Genomic DNA, 23,391 nt, shown 5'->3' with positions numbered 1-23,391 from the left:
ATTGAATGAACTGCAGGTGGGAAACTGAAAGCTGCTCGTTAAAGTAGGCCAAAGACCAGCTAGATGAAAGGAAGCCCAGAAAACAAGGAGATAAGAAAACAGAGGATTTGTCAGATGATGATGATGTGGATGAGGAAGCCAAGAGGAGAGATCAGATTAAAAAGGAGGAATAACCATATATAACCATATTACAGCATGGAAACAGGCCATCTCGGCCCTTCTAGTCCATGCTGAATGCTTACTCTCACCTAGTCCCACCTACCTGCACTCAGCCCACAACCCCTCATTCCTTTCCTGTCCATATACCTATCCAATTTTACTTTAAATGACAGTATCAAACCTGCCTCTACTACTTCTACTGGAAGCTCATTCCACACAGCTACCACTCTCTGAGTAAAGAAGTTCCGCCTCATGGTACCCCTTAACTCATGTCCCCTTGTTTGAATAGAAAGGTGATTAAGAGAATAAGTGAATTAAATGCACTTTTCCGAGATACGCATCCTAAAAAGAAGAAAAAGAGCAGGAGTGAGATCTAAAGAAGCCAGTATTGTGAGAGAAGGTAGGATTGAAGTAGATCCAGAAAGAGACACCAAGAAAAGGAGAAGAAAGGTGTCCAAAGCTATCAGAACCACTTCATGAAGTGTCAGAATCAATTCTTCCAAACACCATGGAGGAGGTCCCAGAACCTAAGATTGTTTCCCAGCCGCAAGTCTCACTTGTCAAGTAGAGTGATCCCCTTTGTCAGGAAAGGCGTTACCCATAAGAGTAAGAAATCCTTCACTTCTATTAAATTTTTAGACCTGAGTGGGGCAATTTTAAAACTGGGATGCTATGTATGTCTGTATATAGTAGTTGTATTATATAGCATATTGGGTGTATATTTGAGATGCATTCTCTCTTGAGTTGAAGCAGGAAAGAGAGAATGTGTGAAACCACTTTTTACAGGGCATCTCTGGAAATGTGGCTCATTTGCCCCTCACTAGCAGCCACATGGCGAGAAACCCACCTTTCACAGGCGTCATACATCTAGAGTGATTACGATTTTGGTCCCATCAAATCCTTGAGGTTGGGAAGTCTTTCAGTTTGTGCGAATGCTGTGTGATTTACTGCCCCCCTGCAATCGCCTGTCAGGAAGATAAAACAGATTGTATACTGCATACAGTTACAAAGAAAGTATATTTCTGAATGTTAACTTAAGCAAAGAGTTATTAAAGAAAAAAATGGAAAAGAAACAAAAAGGGCCCATTATAATTAAACAATCAAAAATGCACGTAAGTTGGAGCTCATCTTGAACTTATCTGTAATTCATGTGCTGGACCCTCAGTCAGCGTGAAAACACATACTGCCTTCTGAATGTCGCTCAAAATCCATCTCGAACAAATGGGCTCTCCCACAGGAATATTGGTCCCTCTTCCTTGAAGTCTTTCATCTGCACAAAACACCTTGTGCAAAGGATCAACATCCTCAGCCATCTTCCCTCCTGTCTCCTCCCAGCTCCTGCTAAAAAAAGACATCAGCCCACACAAGTGTACTTCACAAAAATTCCTCGCTCAGCATTCGCTGGAACCTTCTCCCAATTCCACCATCCTGATAGGGTGATACCACATTCCTAAGTTGAACAATAAAGCCCCTTATCTCGGCCCAACCCAAACAGGCTGAAAGCAGAACAGACTGCTCTTATGGAACTGCTGAAGTGAAATACACACAGCATAGGAGCAAAAACTTAACCAGGGCTTACATGTGTTTAAGTAGTATCTGAGTAATCTTGTTTTATATATATATAGGTTGATTATGCATGCTTGTTCTTTTAAATCATTACGGGTTATTTGTATAAATACTTGAATTCCATACGTTATCACCATCCTCGAGATACGTACACACCTTGGTCAAGTTAACACAAAGATAGACTCACATTCCCTGGCTCGTGTGTCTTCCTTTGAATTAGTTCATGTTTGAAGTTACAAAACATAACAGCCCTTCAATTCCAGAACCCTCAACAGCTGTGAGTGCAAAATAGCGAGACAAAGGGCAAGAGAGAATGAAAAATTTGCTAGGTTACTGCTGGAAGCGATTTACTCTAGAAGTATGGGAAGGGAACTTGAATTGCTGTTACGCGGACTCATGTGGACCTAAATGACCTAATAGTCATCTTCATGCTGTGATATTTCAATGACCTATTCTGTGAAAAAATTACTCATCGGCAAGCAAAGGTTCCATTGTACATGGAAACATCCAAGGAAAGAAATGACAAGGAAGATTTCAGTTGCAATGTGACTTCATTGAACCATCTGTCAGGTTAGGTTTGTAATATTATCTGTTGGCTCTAGCTGTGAGTAATAGGTTACTGATGTAGAGTGAATTGTTACTCTGCCTGTCTTTTTTTCCTTCAAATCATGGATTATTAAAGGTATTGAATTAGAATTTTTTTTATCTAGTTATTGACATACTGTGCGGAGTAGGCCCTTCTTGGCCCTTCAAGCTGCACCACCTAGCAATCCCCTCAAATTAATCCTAGTCGAATCACGAGGCAATTTACTGTGACCAATTAACCTACCAACTGATATGTCTTTGGACTGTGGGAGGAAACCAGAGCCCCCAGAGGAAGCCCACGCGGTCACAGGGAGAGTGTACAAATTCCTTACAGGCAGCGGCGGGAATTGAACACAAGTCGCTGGTACTGTAAAGTGTTATGCTAACTACTATGCTACCATCCCACGTTGATGTGCATAAAAGATGTTTAAAACTTTTTCCAAGGTCTTGTGATATATATGATTATATGATATATATGTACAATGTCTGAAATACATCTTATGGAAATGTTTGATGATCTTCAATAAAAAATTACAAAAAAAACTTTTTCCAAAATCTATTACAAGTTTTGTTTTTTATATCCTGATTGTTATGAACTGTTTATTAACTGCAGAAACCTTCACAAAGCGAATTTGAAACCAGTCTCATAAAGAATTTGATAATGATAAAAACTTTTCACAGTGTAACCTGTAGTGAATGAACTCTAGAGATCTGTAGGATTATAAGGCAATAAGAAATGGGAGTAATTAGAGGTGGCCTTCCACCATCACCGTAATTTGCTTTTCATTTATTCATTATTCTGTATCTGGTTATCACTGGCAAGGACACCATTTATTGTTTATCCCCCATTGTCCTTTGAGAAGGTGGGAAGGAGATGATTTCTTGAATCACTACAGTCATTTTAGTAAAGGTTCTTCCACAGTCCAGCTCTGTAGGCAGTTGCAGGACTTCGATCCAATGATGATGGACCAGTGATGGGTTTCCAAATCAAAAACCAAAAATAGTGTGTGACTTGGGAAGCCTGCAGGTGGTGATAGTCCAGCACTTGCTCTTGTTTTTGTGGGTGGATGTTGTGGGCTTGGGTGGAGTTGTTGGAATACTGTCAGTTACTACTGTTCCATATACTGATATGAGTGAATATATATAAGTGAATATATGAGTGAATCAAATATCTGAAAACTTGGCTTCTGTGATGGTAGAGCTCCAAGAAGGAAGCCAAGATAGTTCATCTGTTCAGCATTTCTTGTTGTGAATACTTCAATCTTCTGTTTGGCTCTTGAATGCTGGACCCTGTTGAGGGTGAGCATATTTTTGGAGCCTACCCTACCCATTAGCTCTCCAATTGCTCTCCAGCATTCACAGCCAATTGAGATGGGACTGTGAAGTTTGGACCTCATTTTTTGTTGTGAGGGTGCGCTCTCTCTGTGTATCGAGTGTCGTTTTTTGATGGTCAGCATATATGTATACATGCGTTGTAGCCTCACTAGGTGTATTAGTAACATTAACAGGCCTGATCATCTGCCTTTCAGTCATCATGATTTTAAGGTATTTGATTTTATTTATATTCATTTTAAATTAAAGTTCATATTTGTTGGAGAAATTAACCTTTCCTTCTTCATTAAGGTTCAATGTATTATTGAATGAACAACATGGCCTGGAAAGAAACTGTGCATGATCTGGAATTTTTCTGGAGATCATGTTTGTTGTATCTTTCCAGTATTTTGAGCTACCTGCTTTAAGTCAATCATGTCTCACAAATTTCCAGAATCATGGCTTCTTGGGAGACCACAAACATTGTGCTAAGTTTGAGGTTTTGACCTTTGAACATATTGATAGTGACCCAAAAAGCTGATTGTCCATTTCTGTCCATAGATGCTGCCTGACCCACTGAGCTCCTCCAGTATCTTGTTTGTTGCTGTAGATCCCATCATTTGCAGTTCTTCCATCTACATATTTCTTAAGTTGATCTAAGGCTGTGCTGGTGCAAAAAGTTAGTGGTAAATTTCTTCATCAGTCTGCTTTCTAGATGAATAGCCCACATTTTCTAGGGTCTCATTGAGAATCTTTATTCTGAAAGAGCAGTGTATTGCAACAGTGTTTATATTAGAGAACCTGCTTTCTGTCAGTCCCCTTTTCTCATGGTATAATTAAAGAAGAACATTTTAAGCACATTTAAATAATTAAAAACATAAAATAAGAGGACATCTAACTTATTTTCCCCGCTGACCTACATGCTTCATTCAAATGAATATATTGTGGTCTAACCTCACGGAGGATGTGAGAGCAGATTTCTTGCACCGGGGAACCTTGAAAAGCACCAGCACTGTCACTTGATGTTTTGAAAGTTGGGACTACTACATACTGGTGACCTGATTTTTTTTTTAATGTAGAGCTGTTGAAAAAAGCTCAGCAAACTATAGGCCTGTGATTTTCATGATTATTTTTGATGCTTATTACATGACAAACCTGATTTTGAAGAAACATGAAATGATGATCATAGAATCATATGAATTAGTAGGGGAATAAAGCCAAGGTCCATCCTAATGATCGTACAATGCAAGGAAAATAGATTAGTTGACTGAAAACAGTGCTAAAGCATTCAGTTTACATCAGGCCTAGTGTAAAGCAAGTAAAAAATGCCAGTGGTGAATGGTGTTGAAGCCCATCAGCCCAAGGTCACCTGCTCCTTTCAAGCATTATATTAAAAATGTCTTCACAAAGTGCTTTGAGAACCTGACAGCCCATGGGATACTTGCTGAAAATCAATTGAAGTTCAATTTTTCGAAGCCATTGTTATGTTTATTTTCTGAATATTAATGAATTTATCAGATTATGTGAGGCTCAGAAGAACCAATTAAACCGCCAGGCTTTTACTGTCTGTACAGTACCTGGTGCTCAAGACCAAATAAGAATTTCACTCCCACTTATTGCCCCTGAAACTTAAAAGTACACATTATTTCATGAAAAGGAAACTTTCTAAGAATATTTTTGGAACATAACTTATGAGTGGTTCCAGTTATTCTAGTGTTCATCATTTGATTTACAAGTGTTTTCCAAAAAGTGGCAATCCTGTATTTACTGTTTCTGTTAAAGTACTGTATTGCTAATGCTTGATCTACCTTATGAACTTCTACTTGCTTCCCCAAGTCTTGCTGACTGCATATAGCTCATTGTTTTTGTACTGCTTTCTTAGTTGTACACTGATTACAATGGTGTCTGCATGTTTTAATAGTTGTATATTGATCATGCTGTTTTTACAGCTTTTTTTGTTTCACTTTTGACCCAGAGTTTCATGGTGAGTAACAACCCAAGATCTCTATGTTCAAAACAATTGCTATGAAACTCACAGTGAAGAAAACACAAGCAGTGATGAACACTGTTTTAAAAAAAAGTCCAGAAGAGCAAAAACCCCTAAGGTTTGTCATCTGTGAATAACTACATGAGAAGAACCTGCATGAACTAGTAGCAAGAGACCACAGTGAGAACAGTGTGTAAATTATTGTTAATGAGAAACTGTGGAGCAAGAATAATAAACAGAGTACTGATTTTAGAAACATACTTGTAACCAACTTATCTGACTGGAAGAATGTGAAGTAAAATGTAGGAGATGCCAGCAACTTCCATGATGTGTAAAATTATATGGTATGAAATAGAGGTTTTTCAGAATTCTTTTGATACTTGGTTACATTTTAGAGGTAGTGTTTATTTTTGTTGTAGAATTCAGTCTGCAAACTGTGGCTTTCAAGACCAACCTGAGGTTGGAGGAACAACACCGTATATTTTGTTTAGGTAGCCTCCAACCTGATGGCATGAACATCGATTTCTTGAACTTGTGGTAATGACCCCCATCCTGTCTGTAAATCGACTGTTTATTCTTCTCCATAGATGCTTCCTGGCCTGATGAGTTCCTCCAGCATTTTGTCTGTGTTGCTCAAATTTCCAGCATCTGCAGATTTTCTCTTGTTTGAGACTGGAGAACTTGTCTGGTGAGGCTTCATGGCTGGAACTGAGGAACAAGAAGGTTATGACCAAATTAATGGAGCTATATTATTGACCGCCCATCAGTCTGCGGGATTTAAGGAAAGAATTTGCAGAGGGTTCGCAACCCTAACCCTAACCCTAATGCAAGAAACATAGGTTGTCATAGTAGGTGATTTTACCCTTCCACATATTGTTTGGAATTCTTATAGTATTAGATGGGATAGAGTTTGTCAAATGTGTTAAGAAAAGTTAGCTTAATCAGTACGTTGCAGTCCCAATGAGAGAGTGTGAAATACTTGATTTGCTATTCGGGAATGAGACAGGGCAGGTGAAAGAAGTTTGTGTAGAGGAACACTTTGCATCCAGTTAAAATAATGCCATTTGTTTCAAAGTAAATATGGTAAAGGATAGGTTTGGTATGTGCGTTAAGATTTTAAATTGGAGAAAGGCCAATTTTGATGATATCAGAATGTATCTGGCAAATGTGGATTGTGACAGGCTTTTTAAAGGCAAAGGTGTACTTGATAAGTGGGAGGCCTTCAAAAGTGAAATTTTGAGAGTACAAAGTTTGTATGTTCCTATCAGAGTGAAAGGTAAAGATAACAGGTTTAGGGAACTTAAGTTTTCAAGAGGTTTTCAGGCCCTGGTTAAGAAAATAAAAGGAGCTGCATAGCAGGAAGATACAAGTGGGTACTTTGGAATATAAGAAATGCAAGAGAACACTTCAGAGTGAATGTAGGAGAGCTAAATGAAGGCATAAGGTTGCCCAGACAAGGTGAAGAAGAATCCTAAGGGATTCTACAGATATGTTAAGAGCAAAAGGATTGCAAGGGACAAAATTGGTCCTCTGGAAGATCAGAATGGTAGTCTATGCATGGAGCCAAAAGAGATTTGGGAGATCTTAAATGGATGTATTTGCATCAGTATTTACTTAGTAGATGGACGCAGAGTCTATAGGAGCAGCAGCAAGGTTATGGACATGATACCACTTACAGAGGAGGAGGTTTTTGCTGACTTGAAATGAATTAGGGTGGATAAATCCCCAGAGCCTGACAAGGTATTCCCTGCTACCGGAGAGTGGTAGTAGATGGTTGCCTCTCTGACTGGAGGCCTGTGACTCATGGAGTGCTACAGGGATCGGTGCTGGGTCCGTTGTTGTTTGTCATGTATATCAGCAATCTTGTTGATAATTGTTAACTGGATCAGCAAATTTGTAGATGATACTGAGATTGGGGGTGATGTGGACAGTGAGGAAGACTATCAAAGCTTACAGTGGGATCTGGACCAGCTGGAAAAATGGCTGAAAAATAGCAGAAGGAATTTAATGCAGACAAGTGTGAGGTGTTGCACTTTGGTAGGACCAACTAGAGTAGGTCTTACCCAGTGAACGGTAGGGCACTGAGGAGTGTGGCAAACAAAGGGATCAGGGAATACAGGTCCATAATTCATTGGAAGTGGCGGCATAGTTGGATAGGGTTGGTACATTGACTTTCCTAAATCAAAGTATTGAGTACAGCAGATCGGAATTTATGTTGAAAGTTGTATAAGACTTTGGTGAGGCCTAATTTGGAGTATTGTGTGCAGTTTTGGCCAACTGCCTACAGGAAAGACATAAATAAGGTTGATAGAGTACAGGGAAAATTTACAAGGATGCTGCCAGTACTGGAGGACCTGAATTATAAGGAAAGATTGAATAGGTTAGGACTTTATTCCTTGGAACATAGAAGATTGGGGGAGATTTGTAGATGCATACAAAGTTATGAGGGGAATAGAAGGGCTAAATGCAAGCAGGCTTTTTCCACTGAGATTGTGTGTTAAGGGTAAAAGGTGAAAAAGTATAAAGGGATCATGAGGGGAAACTTCCTCACTCAGAGTGTTGTGAGAGTGTGGAACAAGCTGCCAGCATAAGTGGTGCGCCCAAGTTTGATCTCGAAGTTTAGGAGAAGTTTGGATAGATACACGGATAGTAAGGGTTTGGTCCAGGTGCAGGATGATGGGAGTAGACAGTTTAAATAGTTTGGCACAGACTAGATGGGCTAAATGGCCTGTTTCTGTGCTGTACTTTTTCAGAAGAGATCTTGGGATACTTTTTTTTGTATATAAGATATGAAAATCAAAATAACTGTAGCGATACACTAGATTTTAATTCTCTGCTTACATTTTTAGAGTCCGTTTCATTGCATCTCTTGATAACGTACTGTTTGTGTCTCTGAAATCATATCAGTACCAAGAGATCAACTGTTTTCCATTTGAATTGAGAAATATCAGAGGTTCCAGTTTGAGAAACGTTTTTATGCCTTCCTAATGCTTGTGGCCATAAATGTTAAGCAGGTATTCAGCTAACAATAAATTAAATTGCTGACTCGAGCAGTTTGGGAGAAGAGTACTGTAGATCGGATTTGAGTCTATAGCACTCTTGAGTGAGTTGCCACAGTTACAAATCATAATTACTGTGGCTAAATGCCAGTTATGTAAGCAGAGCCAATGCTCTTCACAATGAGCAATATGTGGCAACAGTGCATATGGGTTTGCTTCACTGGATGACACATGGCTCTTTCTTCAATCCCTACAAATCTCATTATAATCTACGTATTTGAGGACTGTTCATAATGAAGAGCTTTAATGCAATTCCTGCAAGTGTTAAAACTGATTTAGAGAAATTTAATTTATTTTCATATTCCAGGCTTGTCTACTTCCTTCATTGTGGGCTTTCTGAGTTGCCTCGGGTTCAGAAATAGCTGTTTGGTAAATTGCTGATACACTTGCTATGTGTGTTCCAATGCAAGCTGTTAGAGTCATTAAAATATGTTTGGTTACAAATGTTTTTGGTGCTTTGAAATCAGGTTTTAATTATTAAAAGCATACTGAAAGCGGAGTTGTTGATGTTGAGTGCCGTCGATTTGTCAAATCGCGGCAAGGCACGGAAGTAGATTGCTGGGCCTTTCTTTCGTGCAGATACTGCTGCTGCCCAGATTGGGGCCTTGCTGGATTCGAACTCAGGGCCCTCGGCCTCGAAGTCCAGTCCTGATGCTGCTGCACCGCCAGCCGGAGAGGAGGGGATTATGAAACAAAAAAACTTAAAAACTACTTAACAGGTCAGGCAGTATCTGTGGAAAAAAGAAACAGAACCAACATTTCAGGATGACGCCCTACTGTCAAATTAGGAAAGGTTGGAGATAGATAGTTTTAGGATATAACCCTCCATCTTCCTCACCTTGCTCTATATGCCCATCATCTCTCCCAGCATGCACTTACTAACCCATATCTCGCTCCTCTTCCTCCCTCCTTTATACAGACATTCCACTGTCAATGCTCTCAGTCAATTCCTCCATCAGTACTCAGTCCCCATGCAGAGCCTCAACCTGAAATGTTGACTATTCCTTTCCTTCCACAGATGCTGCCTGACTTGCTGTATTTCTCCAGCAGTTTCCACTTTGCAGCTTGTAATTGTATTCATGTTTGGTGCTACTGAGAATACTATGGCAAAGTATATTTAGAGTTCTATTGCATCTTTTTCACCAGAGGTGAAGTTAATTTTGAGCTCTCTTCAAGCTGTGGAATATTATTTTAAATATTTGATGATACATTTGGAATGGCATTGTCAAAAGAAAAAAAATCCATAATGTATGCTGGATCTTTATCTCCAAAGTGCCAGATATCCACATTTCAAGGGTTTCGTTCAAGATGAAACAGGCCTCTATCTTGTTTCTGCAAAGGTCACAACTGTCAATTTCCCCTTTCAATGGACTCTCTCAGCAACTTCTTTCATTTCTTGCCTTTGCTATTTTTCATGCACTGTTACTTGTCCTAGTTAGTTCACTATTCCTGATTGTTGACTGATGCTTTGCATGCTTCAGCTTCTGCCTGTCTGCTTTCCCCTTCTGGGTCCAGACTACAGCCTGAGCAGTTCCTGCAGATTTATTCTACTTGTCCTTGCTGTCAATCTCAATACAAAAGGAATGGAAGCCTAAAACCAGAGCAAAGTCGAGTCAAAGTTGATACAAGTCAACCTAAAGCAAATACTAAGTAAGCCGAAGAAGGAAAATGGAATAATCAGAGTAAATGGTGATAGTACAGATAACTCTTACATTGTTGTGGGGGGGGGGGGGCAGAATTGCAATCCCAGAAAATGATACGATGTTATCTGTTCTGCAAGGCTAGAAGTCTTCATTTAAGAGGCTTAAGACCATAAGACAGAGGAACAAATTTATGCTATTTGGTCCATCACGTCTACTCTGCCATTCTGCCATAAACTGATTTATTATCCTACTCAACTCTATTCTCCTGTCTTAGTAAGGGTCTAAAAGATTATGGAGAAGGTGAGAGAATGGGGTTGAGAGGAAAAATAAATCAGTTATGACCAAATGACCTAATTCTGCTCTTTATGGTCTTATCAGATCACAGAAGTGGATTCTCCGGTATAATGGCAGCATTTCCCTTTGGAAACACTCTTCTAACCCAGCATAGTTTGACTCATCATCTCTTGAAGCAATTCTGAGAATAGACACAATTTTATTGAATTAACAAGCAAACTGTTCTCAGTCTTCTTCAGCTTAATTTCTCCCCTCACCAACACTGTTATCTGTAACTGGTCATAAAAATATACCCCTCATCAGCAAAATAAATTATCCTGAAATTCTCTTTATGTACTCTAGGTTGAAATTTAGCACGGAGGAGACCAAATTGGCGGAATTCTTGCTCTCTGTGCTTTGCCCTGAGACTTTTTACTTTGCTCTCAAGGTCTTGTTTGGAGTACATAAAAAGCTTCAAGGTGTGATTTTTAAAAAGCATATCAAGTTTTCAAATGATATTCTGTCAAGGTCCATGGTTGTTTCTTCCCAGAAGTATGCATGGTATAAAACTACCAGATGTATAACATTAAATTATTTATTTTGTTAAGATTGCAGGTTTAATTGTGTATACAACCATCAAGATGCAATTCATTTTTGATTTACTTCAGTGATATTGAAGAGGGAAGAAGTACAGCAAACTTAAAGTAGGATTCAGGAGTGCGAAAGAAAATGTCTTGTTAAAGTGTGGTCCTCTCCTGGAACCTGGGATAACTTGACAGCTCCTTTGTCAATTGGAGTTAGTCATTCCCTCAGCTTCTGAGAAATCATGGGGGCAGTGTGAAGGATTTTGAAATGATTGTAGCTCTAAAGGCTTCATTGAAAATGTTTTATGAGGAAGACGAAGTATGTAAGGTGTAGCTTCTTGATGTACTTCATCAGTTTTGTCCTATTGTCTGTGCTGAATCTAACCTACCCTAGAGTTGTTATGGTAGTGGTGCAGCAGATTCTGATCGAATTCAAACTTATTGGCACAACTATAATATAATTAAGAAAAATTCTTAAAGCTTGTTTTGAGAATTAGTTGAAGAAATTTCTAATAATCCAGAAAATCTGCTGGTTCAGCACCACCAAAAGTCATAAGGATCCTGGATCATTGGAGTTTTACTGTATACTCAGAGATGAATTGAATATTGTTAGTAGGGACATAAGTAGGGGAATATGGAGAAAAACCTCAAGGATTCTTAGATATATGATGTTGCTGTTTGCAAGTCTTGCACCACATGCGTCTTTCACGAGTTCTGGATTTTCTGGGGTTTGGTTGGTTAGAGTCGCCCTGGACCATAAAAGAGGCCTAGTTTTTTGGATTGTGTATTTGAGAAGATGATCATCTCTGTAGCTAAGCAGCATTAAGGTAAGTAAGCAAGGGGCCAACTGAAAGAGTAGGAAGAGGAAGAAAGTGCAGGAACTGGTTTTGACAATTAAGGACTGGTGAGGTAACTCTGTCTTGAATGTGTCAAATTCACATTTATTATCATTATCTTATATGTCATGAATTTTTTTGAAATTGTGCGGCAGCAGCACAGTGCAAAGACATAACTAAAAAATAGTCCAAAAGAGGTATCAAATGGAAGGACCAGAACACTGAATGTGAGTCTTCAGACTCTTGTACATCCTCTGCAATGGTAGTAAAGAGAAGAGAGCATGTCCCAGATGGTTTGGCCGCTTCCTGTCTTAACAGTGGGTGATGATTAGAGCTGGCTGAGAGTACAACTCTCTGCGGTCTTATGATCCTCTGCATTGAAGTCTCCATACCAAGTTGTAATGCCACCAATAACAGAATGCTCTCCATAATATATAGAAATTTGAAAGAGTCTTCAGTGACAGGCCAAATCTTCTCAAACTCCTAATGAAATAGAGCTGCTGTGTGCTTTATTCATGATGTTCATGGATCTGGGATGGATCCTCTGAGGTGAGGATGTTCAGGAACTTGAAGCTGCTGACTATTTCCACCAATGAGGACTGGATATGTTCTCTCAACTTCCCCTCCTTGAAGTCCACAATCAACTCCTTGATCGTGATGATGTTGAGTATGAGGTTATGATGCAACATCACTAATCTTTCTCACTCCTCACCGCTATCTGAAATTTTGTGAAGAGAGAGTAGAGCAATGGGCTAAGCATATGTGTTTGAGGTGAACCCCTGTTGATTGTCAACCAGAAGGAGATGTTGCAACTAATTTGCACTGACTGTGGTCTCCTGATCTCCCAGAATAAAAGTTGGGGAGCCATTTGCAGAGGGAAGTACAGAAGTTCAGGTTTTGAAGCTTGTTGACTAATACTAAGAGTATGCTGGTATTCAATGTGAGTTGTATTTAATAAACAGCAGTCTAACATATGTTTTGCTGTTGTCTAGGTGCTCCAAAGCAGAGCAGAGAGCTAGTGAGATTACATCCACTGTAGACCTGCTGTGGTGGTAGGGAAATTATATTGGGTTCGGGTCCTTGTTCAGGCAGGAGTTAATTATAGCCATAACCAACCTTTCATGGTTCTTCATCACAGTAGATGTTAGTGCCACCAGGTGATTGTCGCTAAAGCAGCTTGATCTGCTTTTCTTGGGCAAGGGTATGGTTGTTTCCTTTTGGAAGTGGGCAGGAACCTCAGACAGCAGCAGTGAGAGGGTGAAGGTGCACATGAACGTTTCAGGTAGTTGATCAGTACAGGTTTACATTACCCAGCCAGGTGCAATTTAGAGGCATGACAACTTGTGAAGGTTTATCTTCTTGAAGCACGTTCTGACATCGGTCTCCGAGACAGAGATCAGTGTCACCTAATGCTATGGGGATTCAGACAGATGTAGTGTTATTGTCCCATTCAAAGCGTGCATAAAAACATTGGGCTCTTCAGGCAGCAGAGCATTGCTTAATCCTTCATCACCTCCCTTGACCTTTTTTCGCCTTCCCCACCATTGGTGTTGCAATCTTCAGCCTCTGCCTATATGCCAAAAATAGACATACAGGCAAGCGACTGGACTTGCCAAAGTGTGGTTTCAAGGTCACACAGTAGGTGTTTTTGATTGTTGGTTTCTCTGGTTCTATAAGTGACATGGTGATGGTTGTTTGTCAGAGGCTTCCTCAAGCTAGCCCGGTTGAAGTCCCCCACCATCATCAGGCTGTTTTATGACTGTTGATCATAGTGCTCTGGACCTACGGTGCCAACTTATAGTTTGCCAGGGGTAGAGTACAAAATCACAGTGAAGTCGTTCCTCAGCAGATTGATGAGATGACACCTGACTACCAGATGTTTCAGGTCGGGGGCAGAGTGGTGGAGAAGACTTGGACAGAACTATCATGTACGTGCTTCAGAAAATGTTGATGATGGAGCAAACTCTTCTGCCTCTGCCTTTATGTGGTGCTGCTGTCTGGTTCCCATGGTGGATGGTGAAACTTTTAGGCTGGAGTGGTGGGGGGCGTGCCATGTCTCTGTAAAGCAGAGTTTGCAAAAGGCTTTGATGCCCTTCTGGTACTGGAGACTTGCTCTGAGTTCTTCAATTTTAATTTTTGGAGACTACATTGGTAGAGAATGCGACCTTAGGACCCTTTGCTTCAGTTTTACCCGAAGCTCTCCCCAGACAGCCTCCGAGACAGAGATCACAGGGTCACCGCGTGCTGTGGGGATTCACACAGATGTAGTGTTATTGTCCCTTTCAAAGCATGCATAAAAAACATAGTGCTCATCGGGGAGACAGAACTCTTTAAAAGGCAGCAATTTAGATTGTGGCAAGTGCCAAGCTCAAGTAACAGAAATGGAGAAACAGGTAGATTAATGCACGTATACACCTTGTGGGAAAGGGAAGCTTCCAGGATGACAAAGGGGACACAGAATATGATGAAACAAAATTCAGAATGTCTGATGTTGTTAGGTGAAAATGTTAAGTGAGAACTGGAACATTCATCAATGTGAGTAAAGTTGGTTTAGATGGGACTTGAAAGGGACAATAAACAAAGTAAGAATAGAGTGGCGGTTAGCACACGTACCTTATATAGTAAACAAGAAGTACATAGAAAATGAAGGGGTGTCTAATTAAGGGAATGAGGAGTTGATCAATGCAGAGGGTCGGATAGCAAGATTAAAATATAAAATGTTTTTGCACCTGTCTTTGCCAAGGAGGAAGATGCTGTCACAATCTCCATAAGGGAATAGTAGAGACAAAGAGTAATATTAAAATTGGTAGGGAGGAGGAACTAGAACTGCTGGTAGTGCATAAAATAAAGAAGTTTTCTAGTCCAGAGGGAATGAACACTAGGTTGATAAGGGAAGTGAGGTGGGAATAGCAGAAGCACCTTCTGTAAATGCAGGGAAGATGCAGGGAAGAGAACTGAAAAAACACAAATATGATATCTCTTCTTCAAAAAGGAGATTTGCCCAATAACTACACTTAATGTAGTTGTGTGGAAGCTTTTAATAACAATAATCAAGGAAAAAATTATAGTTACTTGAGGAAGTTGAGAGTTAATTAAGAAGAACCAACAGATGTGACAAAAAAGGCCGGTTTCAGTGTGGATACTTAGAAACCATTTGAAGAAGTCCAGCCTAAAAGCCTTTATAGCATAAATGATGCCCAAGGGATGAAAGGAGAAGACAAGAAGGAAAGTGATAGACTACAAGGGAATATAGACTTTTTGAATAGGCAGTTAATGAGGAGATGAAATTTCTTACATTTTAGCAGAATGAGGAAGAGGTAACGTTGGTTAAATGGCACAGTTCTGAAGTGTGTGTGTGAATGGGGACCTGGCGTGTATTTATGTTTGGTCATTGAGAATGGCAAGTTATGCTGCGATACTGTTAGTAAAACATATTAGATCTGTTCATAGCTAGAGACATGGAGGGCAAAAGTAGAAAAATATGTTAAATGTTTAAAATTCTTTCTGGGCCTCAAATGAAACATTCCTTCCATTTCTGGGCACTAAAGTTTAGAAATTAATGTGAGGGTCGGGGGGAGTGGGGAAACAGAAAATTTTATTGGAATGATTCCAAGGGTAAGGTATTTCAGGTCTGTGGCTAGATTAAAGAAGACTGAGTGAATCTGCAGATGCTGGAAATAAATAAAAACACAAATTGCTGGCAGAACTCAGCAGGCCAGACAGCATCTATGGGAGGAGGTAGTGACGACGTTTCGGGCCGAAACCCTTCATCAGGAGCCATGATGAAGAGTTTCGGCCTGAAACGTTGTCACTACCTCCTCGCATAGATGCTGTCTGGCCTGCTGAGTTCTGCCAGCAGTTTGTGTTTTTATTAAAGAAGACTGAGTTCATCTTTGGGGAGATTTTGTAGAAATGTACAAAATGATAAAGGGTTAAGTGTCACGGAGGTCACTGTCGGGACTGGACCCAGGTACGGAGGAATTGCGGACTCTTATCACGCTGGGTGCTGAAAACAACTCAGTCCAAGAGCGGAAGAATGGCAGAATCCCCATGAAGAGATGGGAACAAGAGATTAGACATAGGAATATCAACCGAGCCTTGGAGGCATGGCCGAGTGACACAACGAGACTAATCCTTCTCCATAAACACAAGGACTCTGAACCAGTGCTAAACAGGAGTCCCTTTAAATAATCATAGAGTACGGGAAATCTGTCCAGTCACAATTAAGTTAAAGCACCAGGGCTTAATGGCTATAACAATTAATAAATACAAATGCTGAAGAACCCTGGAAGCCCAACACTCTGTGGGAAGCTACAGTGGCCCATGGGGCTCATGATGGTTAAGATGTAGTATATCAAGAAGCACTTCAAGTGCAAAAAAGTTATAGACATCATGCATGTAAATGAGATTAATATAGATGAACGTAACAGTCAGTAATGGATATATTCTGTAGAACTATATACCTTGAGTAGTCATTTTCATTATGAGATCATAATTGACCAAAAGGCAAATCTGGAATGTTGAATGGTGAAAACTCTTTGAAGAAAGAGCAGCGTTCTTGATGTAGTCAGGGCTTTGGTTTCAGGGCAGATGGCAGTTTAGTGGTGGTGGGGAGTGTGTGTTGTATTTTATGACTGGAGTGGAATACAGAGGTGAGCTTAGGTGTCACGGTTGGGGCGGGGAGTATACACTCACTGGTCACTTTAATAGGTACACTATACACCTCTTTATTGCAAATATCTAATCAGCCAATCATGTGGCAGCAACTTAGTGCATAGAAGCATGCAGACGTGGTCAAAAGGTTCAGTTGTTCAACCCAAACTTCAGAATGATGAAGAAATGTGATCTAAGTGACTTTGACTGTTGAATGATTGTTGGTGCCAGATGGGATGGTTTGCGTATCTCAGAAACTGCTGATCTCCAGGAATTTTCACACACAGCAGCCTCCAGAGTTTACACAAAACATCCAATGAGCAGCAATTCTGTGGGGAAAGATGCTCTGTTAATAAGAGAGGTAAGAGGAGAATGGCTAGACTGGTTCAAGCTGACAGGAAGGTGACTAACACAAATAACCACATTTTACAGCAAAGGTGTGCAGTAGAGCATCACTGAATGTACAACACGTTGAACCTTGAAATGAATCGCTACAGGAGCAGAATACTATGAACATGTACTCAGTGGCCACTTTATTAAAGCAAGATGCAAAGTGCTTTCTTTATTTTGCAGATATATACTTCCTCCAAAGTGATTAATGTGCAAAACCTTGATTACATTTCTTAGTTTGCTCTACCCACAGAAGGACAGAGCCTTGCGACACCAATCACCTGTGAAGACCAAGTATTGCATGACATTAGCAGGTGGCTACATGGCCTTCCCTCTGCACTGACGAGTTCACCAAAAGTCTAGCCTTCTAAATTCAGACTGGAGTTTAGCTGGCTCCTTGTAACAGAGAACATCCAATGAGGTTGTCAGCTCATTAACTTCCTTTATTTTGTTTTAGTCCAGGATCAATTTTATCTCTGTGGTGGAATTCGGTGTATGTGGTAGAACATATGCACTCTGGTAATAAGTTTTACTTTGAACTTGATAATTGGTTTGAAATCTCTTGATACTTCTATCAAAAGTCATTAAATAATAAGGGGGTAGATGCAACTGCTGAACAAGCTAATCCTCCTGAAGGAGGTGCCACTGCCTCTGAATGGATTGAATGCTTTGGGTTGTGTATCCTGAAATCTTGCCTTGGCAATGTTGTGATTTTAAATGTTTCTGATAGTCAGATATTTAAAAACTATTCAATAGATTTAAGTAATTAAAATATAAAACAAAATAGCTTTAATAATTAGTATTACAATAATAAATGATTAGAAGGTGTAACAGAGCACAGGAGATTAAACTTACAGAATTGTCAAATAGAGTTCAACACAGACAAGTATGAAGTTGCATATTTTAATAGGGGGAATAGAGAATTATTTATTGGAAGATATGGGTCTCGGTGGAATATTAAAACAACTGGATCACAGGCAAGAAATACACTGAAAGTTGTGCCACAGGTTAGAAGGACCTTAAACATAACAAACTAAAAGTTAGTCACCAGAAGGATAGAATGGAAAGGGAGGGAAGTTATACAAAGCCTGCATCCAAACACGTGTAGACTGTATAATGCATCGTAATGGCTGCCACAAAAAGGAATGTAGATGCACTGGAGTGACAAAATTAGTACTAGAAGTAAGAAGGTATGAAGAAAGAATGAACTGGTTAAGTGGGGCCTCTTTTCTCTTGAGAAAAGTTTGCTGAGGGGAGACCTAACGGAGATCTCTAAAATAATTAAACAATTTGATGAGAGTGGTACAGAGAAAATGTGTCCACTTGTGGAAAATTGCTTAAGTAGAAGTTTTAAGTATACAAGGAAATACACAAGACGCCCTGATAAATGTCTGAAACGTCAGCTGTTTCTTTCCCAACATTGATGCTGCTCCATAGTCACTGTGCCTCCAGCATTTTGTTACTGAATAAAGTTAATGGATATTTTCAGTTACAATGTTAATATTCCTTTTAATACTTGGTCTTAGTTGTTTTTAGTCACCTCCCCGCAGCATAATTTTTCCAGTTGTAATATCTGCATGTGATGACTTGTGAAAAGAAGACTTGTCATTTTTATGATCACCGGTTTATTCCTATGCATTTGTTTATAGGGTGATTGGGGCTGAGTAGTATTGCTGAACCTCTGTTGATAAAACCCTTATTTTATAATTTCTGGTAAAGTGCTTCCATAATTATTTTGTTCTGTTTAGTGCAATGTGGTGGTTGTAGTTGTAATTGCTAGGTTAGGCAATTAATTCTCATGGAAGTTAGGTAACTCTTTTTGATAATGATTTACTGTTACAGCTGTTTCCCCTTCATTTAATTTAAAGCCGTATCACAACAGGGAGGCGTTCAATCTCCACCCAGGCAGTTTTAGGAATTGAGCATCTATTTCATTTCCCTTAAGAGTGTAGTTTCCATCCCTATTCTCAGTCCTCCTTGCAGAATACCAATAAGCAGGGTAATTTTCCATCATGATCCCTCCCCACCCAAATGTGAAAGTTGGACACTGTTCAAATGGGAAAAAACTTATTTTCTTAAAAAAAACTGGCCAGCAATATTAACCGTGGACAGTTAAAAACTTATATGTAGTTGATAACTTATGATCTTTAGTTAGATTTTGTTAGATAATTATTAAAATAATTTATCCATATATGCATAGATTTGTTTATAATTATAGTAATGATAATTTATGAACAATTTTCTTCCTAACTTGAGGGAGATTTTTCTAACAAATAAAATGACTGAACATATTTAACCTGTGGCACCTCAGTGATTTGAGTGTGTTCAATCTTGCAAACTGGTTTATTCATGTGGTAATTCAATTATCTTTTCAAAGTTATCTCAGTAAATTTTATAATCATTTTTTTTTAAAAACCTGTAACAAGTTCATTTGGTTAAAACATTGAATGACTTAGTAATTACATGAAAATCATCATATACTTTTGTTGTCACATTATAGGAAGGATGAGAAAGCATCAGACAGGATCCAGCAAAGATGTATGAGGCTGGTTCTTCAGATAAAGTGAACTACAGTTGCATGGGTAAATTAAAGAGACAGGGATTGCTTTTGAGAAGAGGCTGAGGGAAGATTTGGTAGCAACATACACAAAGATGTGGGCTATAGATAGAGTAGATAGTGGAAGACCTCCCTTTGGAGGATGAAGGAAAAGAGGCACAGCAATAAAGCAAGCAGGAAGAAAATTAAAAGTAACATGAAGTAGTTTCTGGAATTCAGCATGCAGGTGCAGAAAGCAATTAAGGAGGCAAGGAGTATTTTGGCCTGTAATATTATAAGTTTTTAGTTGAATTTCTTGCCTTCTGAATGACTTATGAATTGGGACTGAGGCTTGGGCCTACTCCAGCTGCTCCGGGAGCAAATCTGGGAATTAAGTCTGGTTCGGAATGCTGTTGGCTTGCTTCTTTTATTTGCATGATTTGTATTTTTTTAATCTTTCTCTGCGCAGTGGTTTTGGTCTTTAAATTGGGTTATTCGGTTTTCTTGTTTTGTGGCTGCCTGACGGCAGACAAATCTCAAAGTGTATAGTTTACATATTCTTTGAAAATATTTGAAATATACTTAATACTATACTTAAAATATACTTAATATAATTTCAAAATAAATATTTGAAATATACTTTGAATCTTAATGCAGGACATACCTGCCAACTTGATAGGCATCCCATCCGCAACCATTCACTACTCCACCTCTGGCGCACACAGACAGCAGCAGCTGTTTGTACCATCCACAGGATGCATCTCACCAAGTCAGCATTTTCAAAACCAACAAGAAGGATAAAGCACGGACACACTACCAACTGGAAATTCCCTTCAAAGCCACACCCGTTCCTGTCTTGGAAATACTTGCAATTCCTGCCTCGTCACTGGGTCAGGATCCTGGAACTCTTTCCGTAACAGCATTTCTGGTATACCCAATCCTCAAGTGGTTCAAGAAGGCATTTACTACCACTTTCTTGAGGGTAGCTAGTGATGGGCAATTAAAGCCTGTGAAACCCTCATCCTTAGAATGAACATAGAATATGAAAAAAATGCACTCTTAGCATCCAACGTACTGCCAGAAAATATGGTAGTGATAATTCTTTTGAAGAGAATTTAATTAACATGTGGAAGAGGAAGGTTTGTGAGGCTGGAGGGACAGGACCAGTGGATGGAACTGGAAACTTGTGCTGGTTGATGGAAAGTCAAATGATGTCCTCCTGTGCTGTACACATTCCATGATTCTAGTAACAAGAGCTAAACATCAATGAGGATAGATTTCTTGAATCCAGAAAGTTCTATAGTTTTTTTTTAAATTCTTTTCTTCATGCAGAAGGTGTCTGTGAAATATGGCTGACAAGTGAAGACACGGGTGCTTATGGAAGAGACATTGGAACAGACCTTCCAACGTTGCTTTGGAAACTGGTAGAAGTGATTCCTGAGGGAGCAATGCTTAGGCTCGGAATGACCAACCCTCCGTACATTTTGGAGCATCTTGAGGTAAGAAATTATGAAAATTATTATCCATAAATTGCTCTAAAATTTGGTTTACAACAAATCCAGTGCATTGTTTTGATTAAATAATAAAGTACAGTATATTTCTTGAATATGAAGTTGTGGCTGAGTGATTTTGTATTTCAATGGTATTGTCATACGAAGTAATAATGTAGAAGGAAGGCTATAGAAAGCAGCCACAGGCTGATAAAACCTGAAACCAGCAGTTGGACAAATTAAGTTGTAGATATTTCTATATGGCCTATATTATTTTATTTCCAGGTTATAAGCTTTATCTCTTTCAGCATTCAGAACTGATTATTTGTTGAGTTTCTTTCTGATACTTTTTTTTACCACCTCTTCTAGTTGAATCGTTACAGGGTTTGTCTTTCCTTAGTTTAGAAAATGCGTCCCTTTTGCTTCCACAGTCTTGTCATTTTTTATGTTATTGAAATATAAAAAGTGGTCATCAATCATTGCTAATATTCAAATTAATGTAGAATATGAACTCTTGATTGCACTCAACTTGCCAGAATAGTAACTACTTAGCATTTATAAATATAATTAGTGAAAAGCCAAGGCAACCCTCCCCCCTTATTACTCCAGATAACAAAATTAGTAACAAAAAACAAACTGTTAGTTGGACTCAGCAGGTCAGGCAGCTTCTGTAGAGAGAAATGAACAGTCAATGTTTTGGGTTAAGACCCTAATTGATAGAGGGGAGAAAACCAATGTAAGGAGGTGAGGGGAATGATGTGGCAAGAGCTGTTAAGTGATGGGTGAACCCACATGATGAGGAGTTGATTGGTGGATAGAGTCAGGTGGGTGAGGACAGGGTGAAGGTAGCGACAGAGGTTGGGGCATGGTAGTGGGGGCAACTAAGGATTGTAGATTATGGAATCTGTTAAGAAAGGAAGCTGGAACATGGAACCAAATAAGAACAGTGTGGGGTACCAGTGGGAAGAGCATGCAGGTGTTGGGCAGATGGAGTTGGAGGGAGGGGAAGAGGAAAGAAACTAGGAGATGGCAGGGTGGACTGGGATACATTGGCTTCGAAAGTACGGTGTGTGTGTGTGAGGGGGTCTGTGTAGCTCAGGAGAGGGTAAGAGATGGACAGCAGGTTACCTGAAACTGGATAATTCAATGTTCATTCAGTTTGGTTGCAGACCACCCAGGTGGAATTTGAAGTGCTGCTCTTCAAGGTTCATTTAGCTTTCCCCAGCAGTGGAGGAAGCTGAGGACAGGCAGGACATTTAGGAATGGTGAAGGGAATTAAAGTGGCTTGCCTGGAGTCCAAGATGGCCATGGCAGACAGAGAGCAGCTGCTCTACAAAGTAGTCATCTCATCTGCACTTGGTCTTACCAATATACAGGGTGCTACATTGCGAGCACCAAATAAAGTCAACAAGGTTGGAAGAGATGCAAACAAATTTCTGCCTTCCGAGAAGGGTTTTGCTTCAGCTTCTAGTCTTTTGTTCCTCTAACAAAATATGTAATCTGTTCATACTTTTCTGATCTGTCAGAGGCAACAAAGTCAATGTTGTTTTCTCCTCCACATTACATTAAGAAAGAAGTAGCTTACATTTATATTGTAGTTATTTTACAAAATGTTCATGGGAGCTTAAATTATGAATAAACAGTTCTTCATTTAGTATGCACATTAGGATCCAAATAAAAACACACATAATTTGAATGAACTGTTAATATTTCATTAAAAAATCTCAATGATTTTCTTTAGTAAAATTACAGAATTCAGTCTTTTCCTCAAATCCATCCATCCATCCATCTAATATCACTTATCTAATTTCCAGACTACTTAGCACACTTTTCAAAGCAGTACCTATTTCCCTTTTTCAGTAAAAAGGTACAGCAGAATCTGCACAAGCAGATTTGTGATGAGCATTGTATTTGGAAGCTTTGTAAATTAAAGGTGGTAAACAAGTTGTGACTTTACTGTGATGAAATTTATCCTTTCGATTTACACTTGATTATTTCTGTTAAAGATGAATACTTATAAATACGATCACACAGCAATATATTTTCAGTATTATGCATGAATGAAATCACTGGAGAGAGAGTTACTGGTAGATACAAAGCAGCTTCTTTATTCGACAAAACAAGGTACAGCAGCAAGCATCATATTATACGGAGACACTTTCGATGGAAAGGTCTGCTGGCCCAGTGTGGGGCTCAATATTTATTTGCTAAACACAAAGGGCAATTCCATATTTACAAAGTATAGACAATGCTTTCTTTTGAGGCTCTATACAAGCTTCACACCTTCTGGTTACATCCATCCCATGGGCGCCAGCAGCA

The 23,391-nt window shown here is 39.4% G+C and overlaps 1 protein-coding gene and 1 long non-coding RNA gene across 17 annotated transcripts in view; one reads left to right on the top strand and one right to left on the bottom strand.

The window, feature by feature from the left end:
• The window catches only part of cdkal1 (CDK5 regulatory subunit associated protein 1-like 1), a 509,606-nt gene that overhangs the window by 205,481 nt on the left and 280,734 nt on the right, over positions 1–23,391 (top strand). For all 4 annotated transcript variants that reach the window (XM_059945459.1, XM_059945457.1, XM_059945456.1 and 1 more), the window contains one exon: positions 20,915–21,081. In XM_059945459.1, coding sequence (XP_059801442.1) covers positions 20,915–21,081 — 167 coding nt within the window. The remainder of the gene's footprint in view (positions 1–20,914; positions 21,082–23,391) is intronic.
• LOC132378509 (uncharacterized) overlaps positions 1–23,391 on the bottom strand; it is a 63,935-nt gene that overhangs the window by 9,063 nt on the left and 31,481 nt on the right. For 6 of the 13 annotated variants that reach the window (XR_009507069.1, XR_009507068.1, XR_009507067.1 and 3 more), the window contains exon 2: positions 1,007–6,310. This is a non-coding gene — a long non-coding RNA (uncharacterized LOC132378509). Of the gene's footprint in view, positions 1–1,006; positions 6,317–9,156; positions 9,383–23,391 lie in introns of those variants that run through there. The other 7 variants (XR_009507074.1, XR_009507071.1, XR_009507076.1 and 4 more) reach the window with 7 other exon arrangements.

The sequence above is a fragment of the Hypanus sabinus genome, chromosome 20 (assembly GCF_030144855.1).
Source record: "Hypanus sabinus isolate sHypSab1 chromosome 20, sHypSab1.hap1, whole genome shotgun sequence".
Classification (NCBI taxonomy): domain Eukaryota; kingdom Metazoa; phylum Chordata; class Chondrichthyes; order Myliobatiformes; family Dasyatidae; genus Hypanus; species Hypanus sabinus.
The sequence above is the reverse complement of the archived record's forward strand: the minus strand, read 5'-3'. Positions and strand labels throughout refer to the sequence as shown.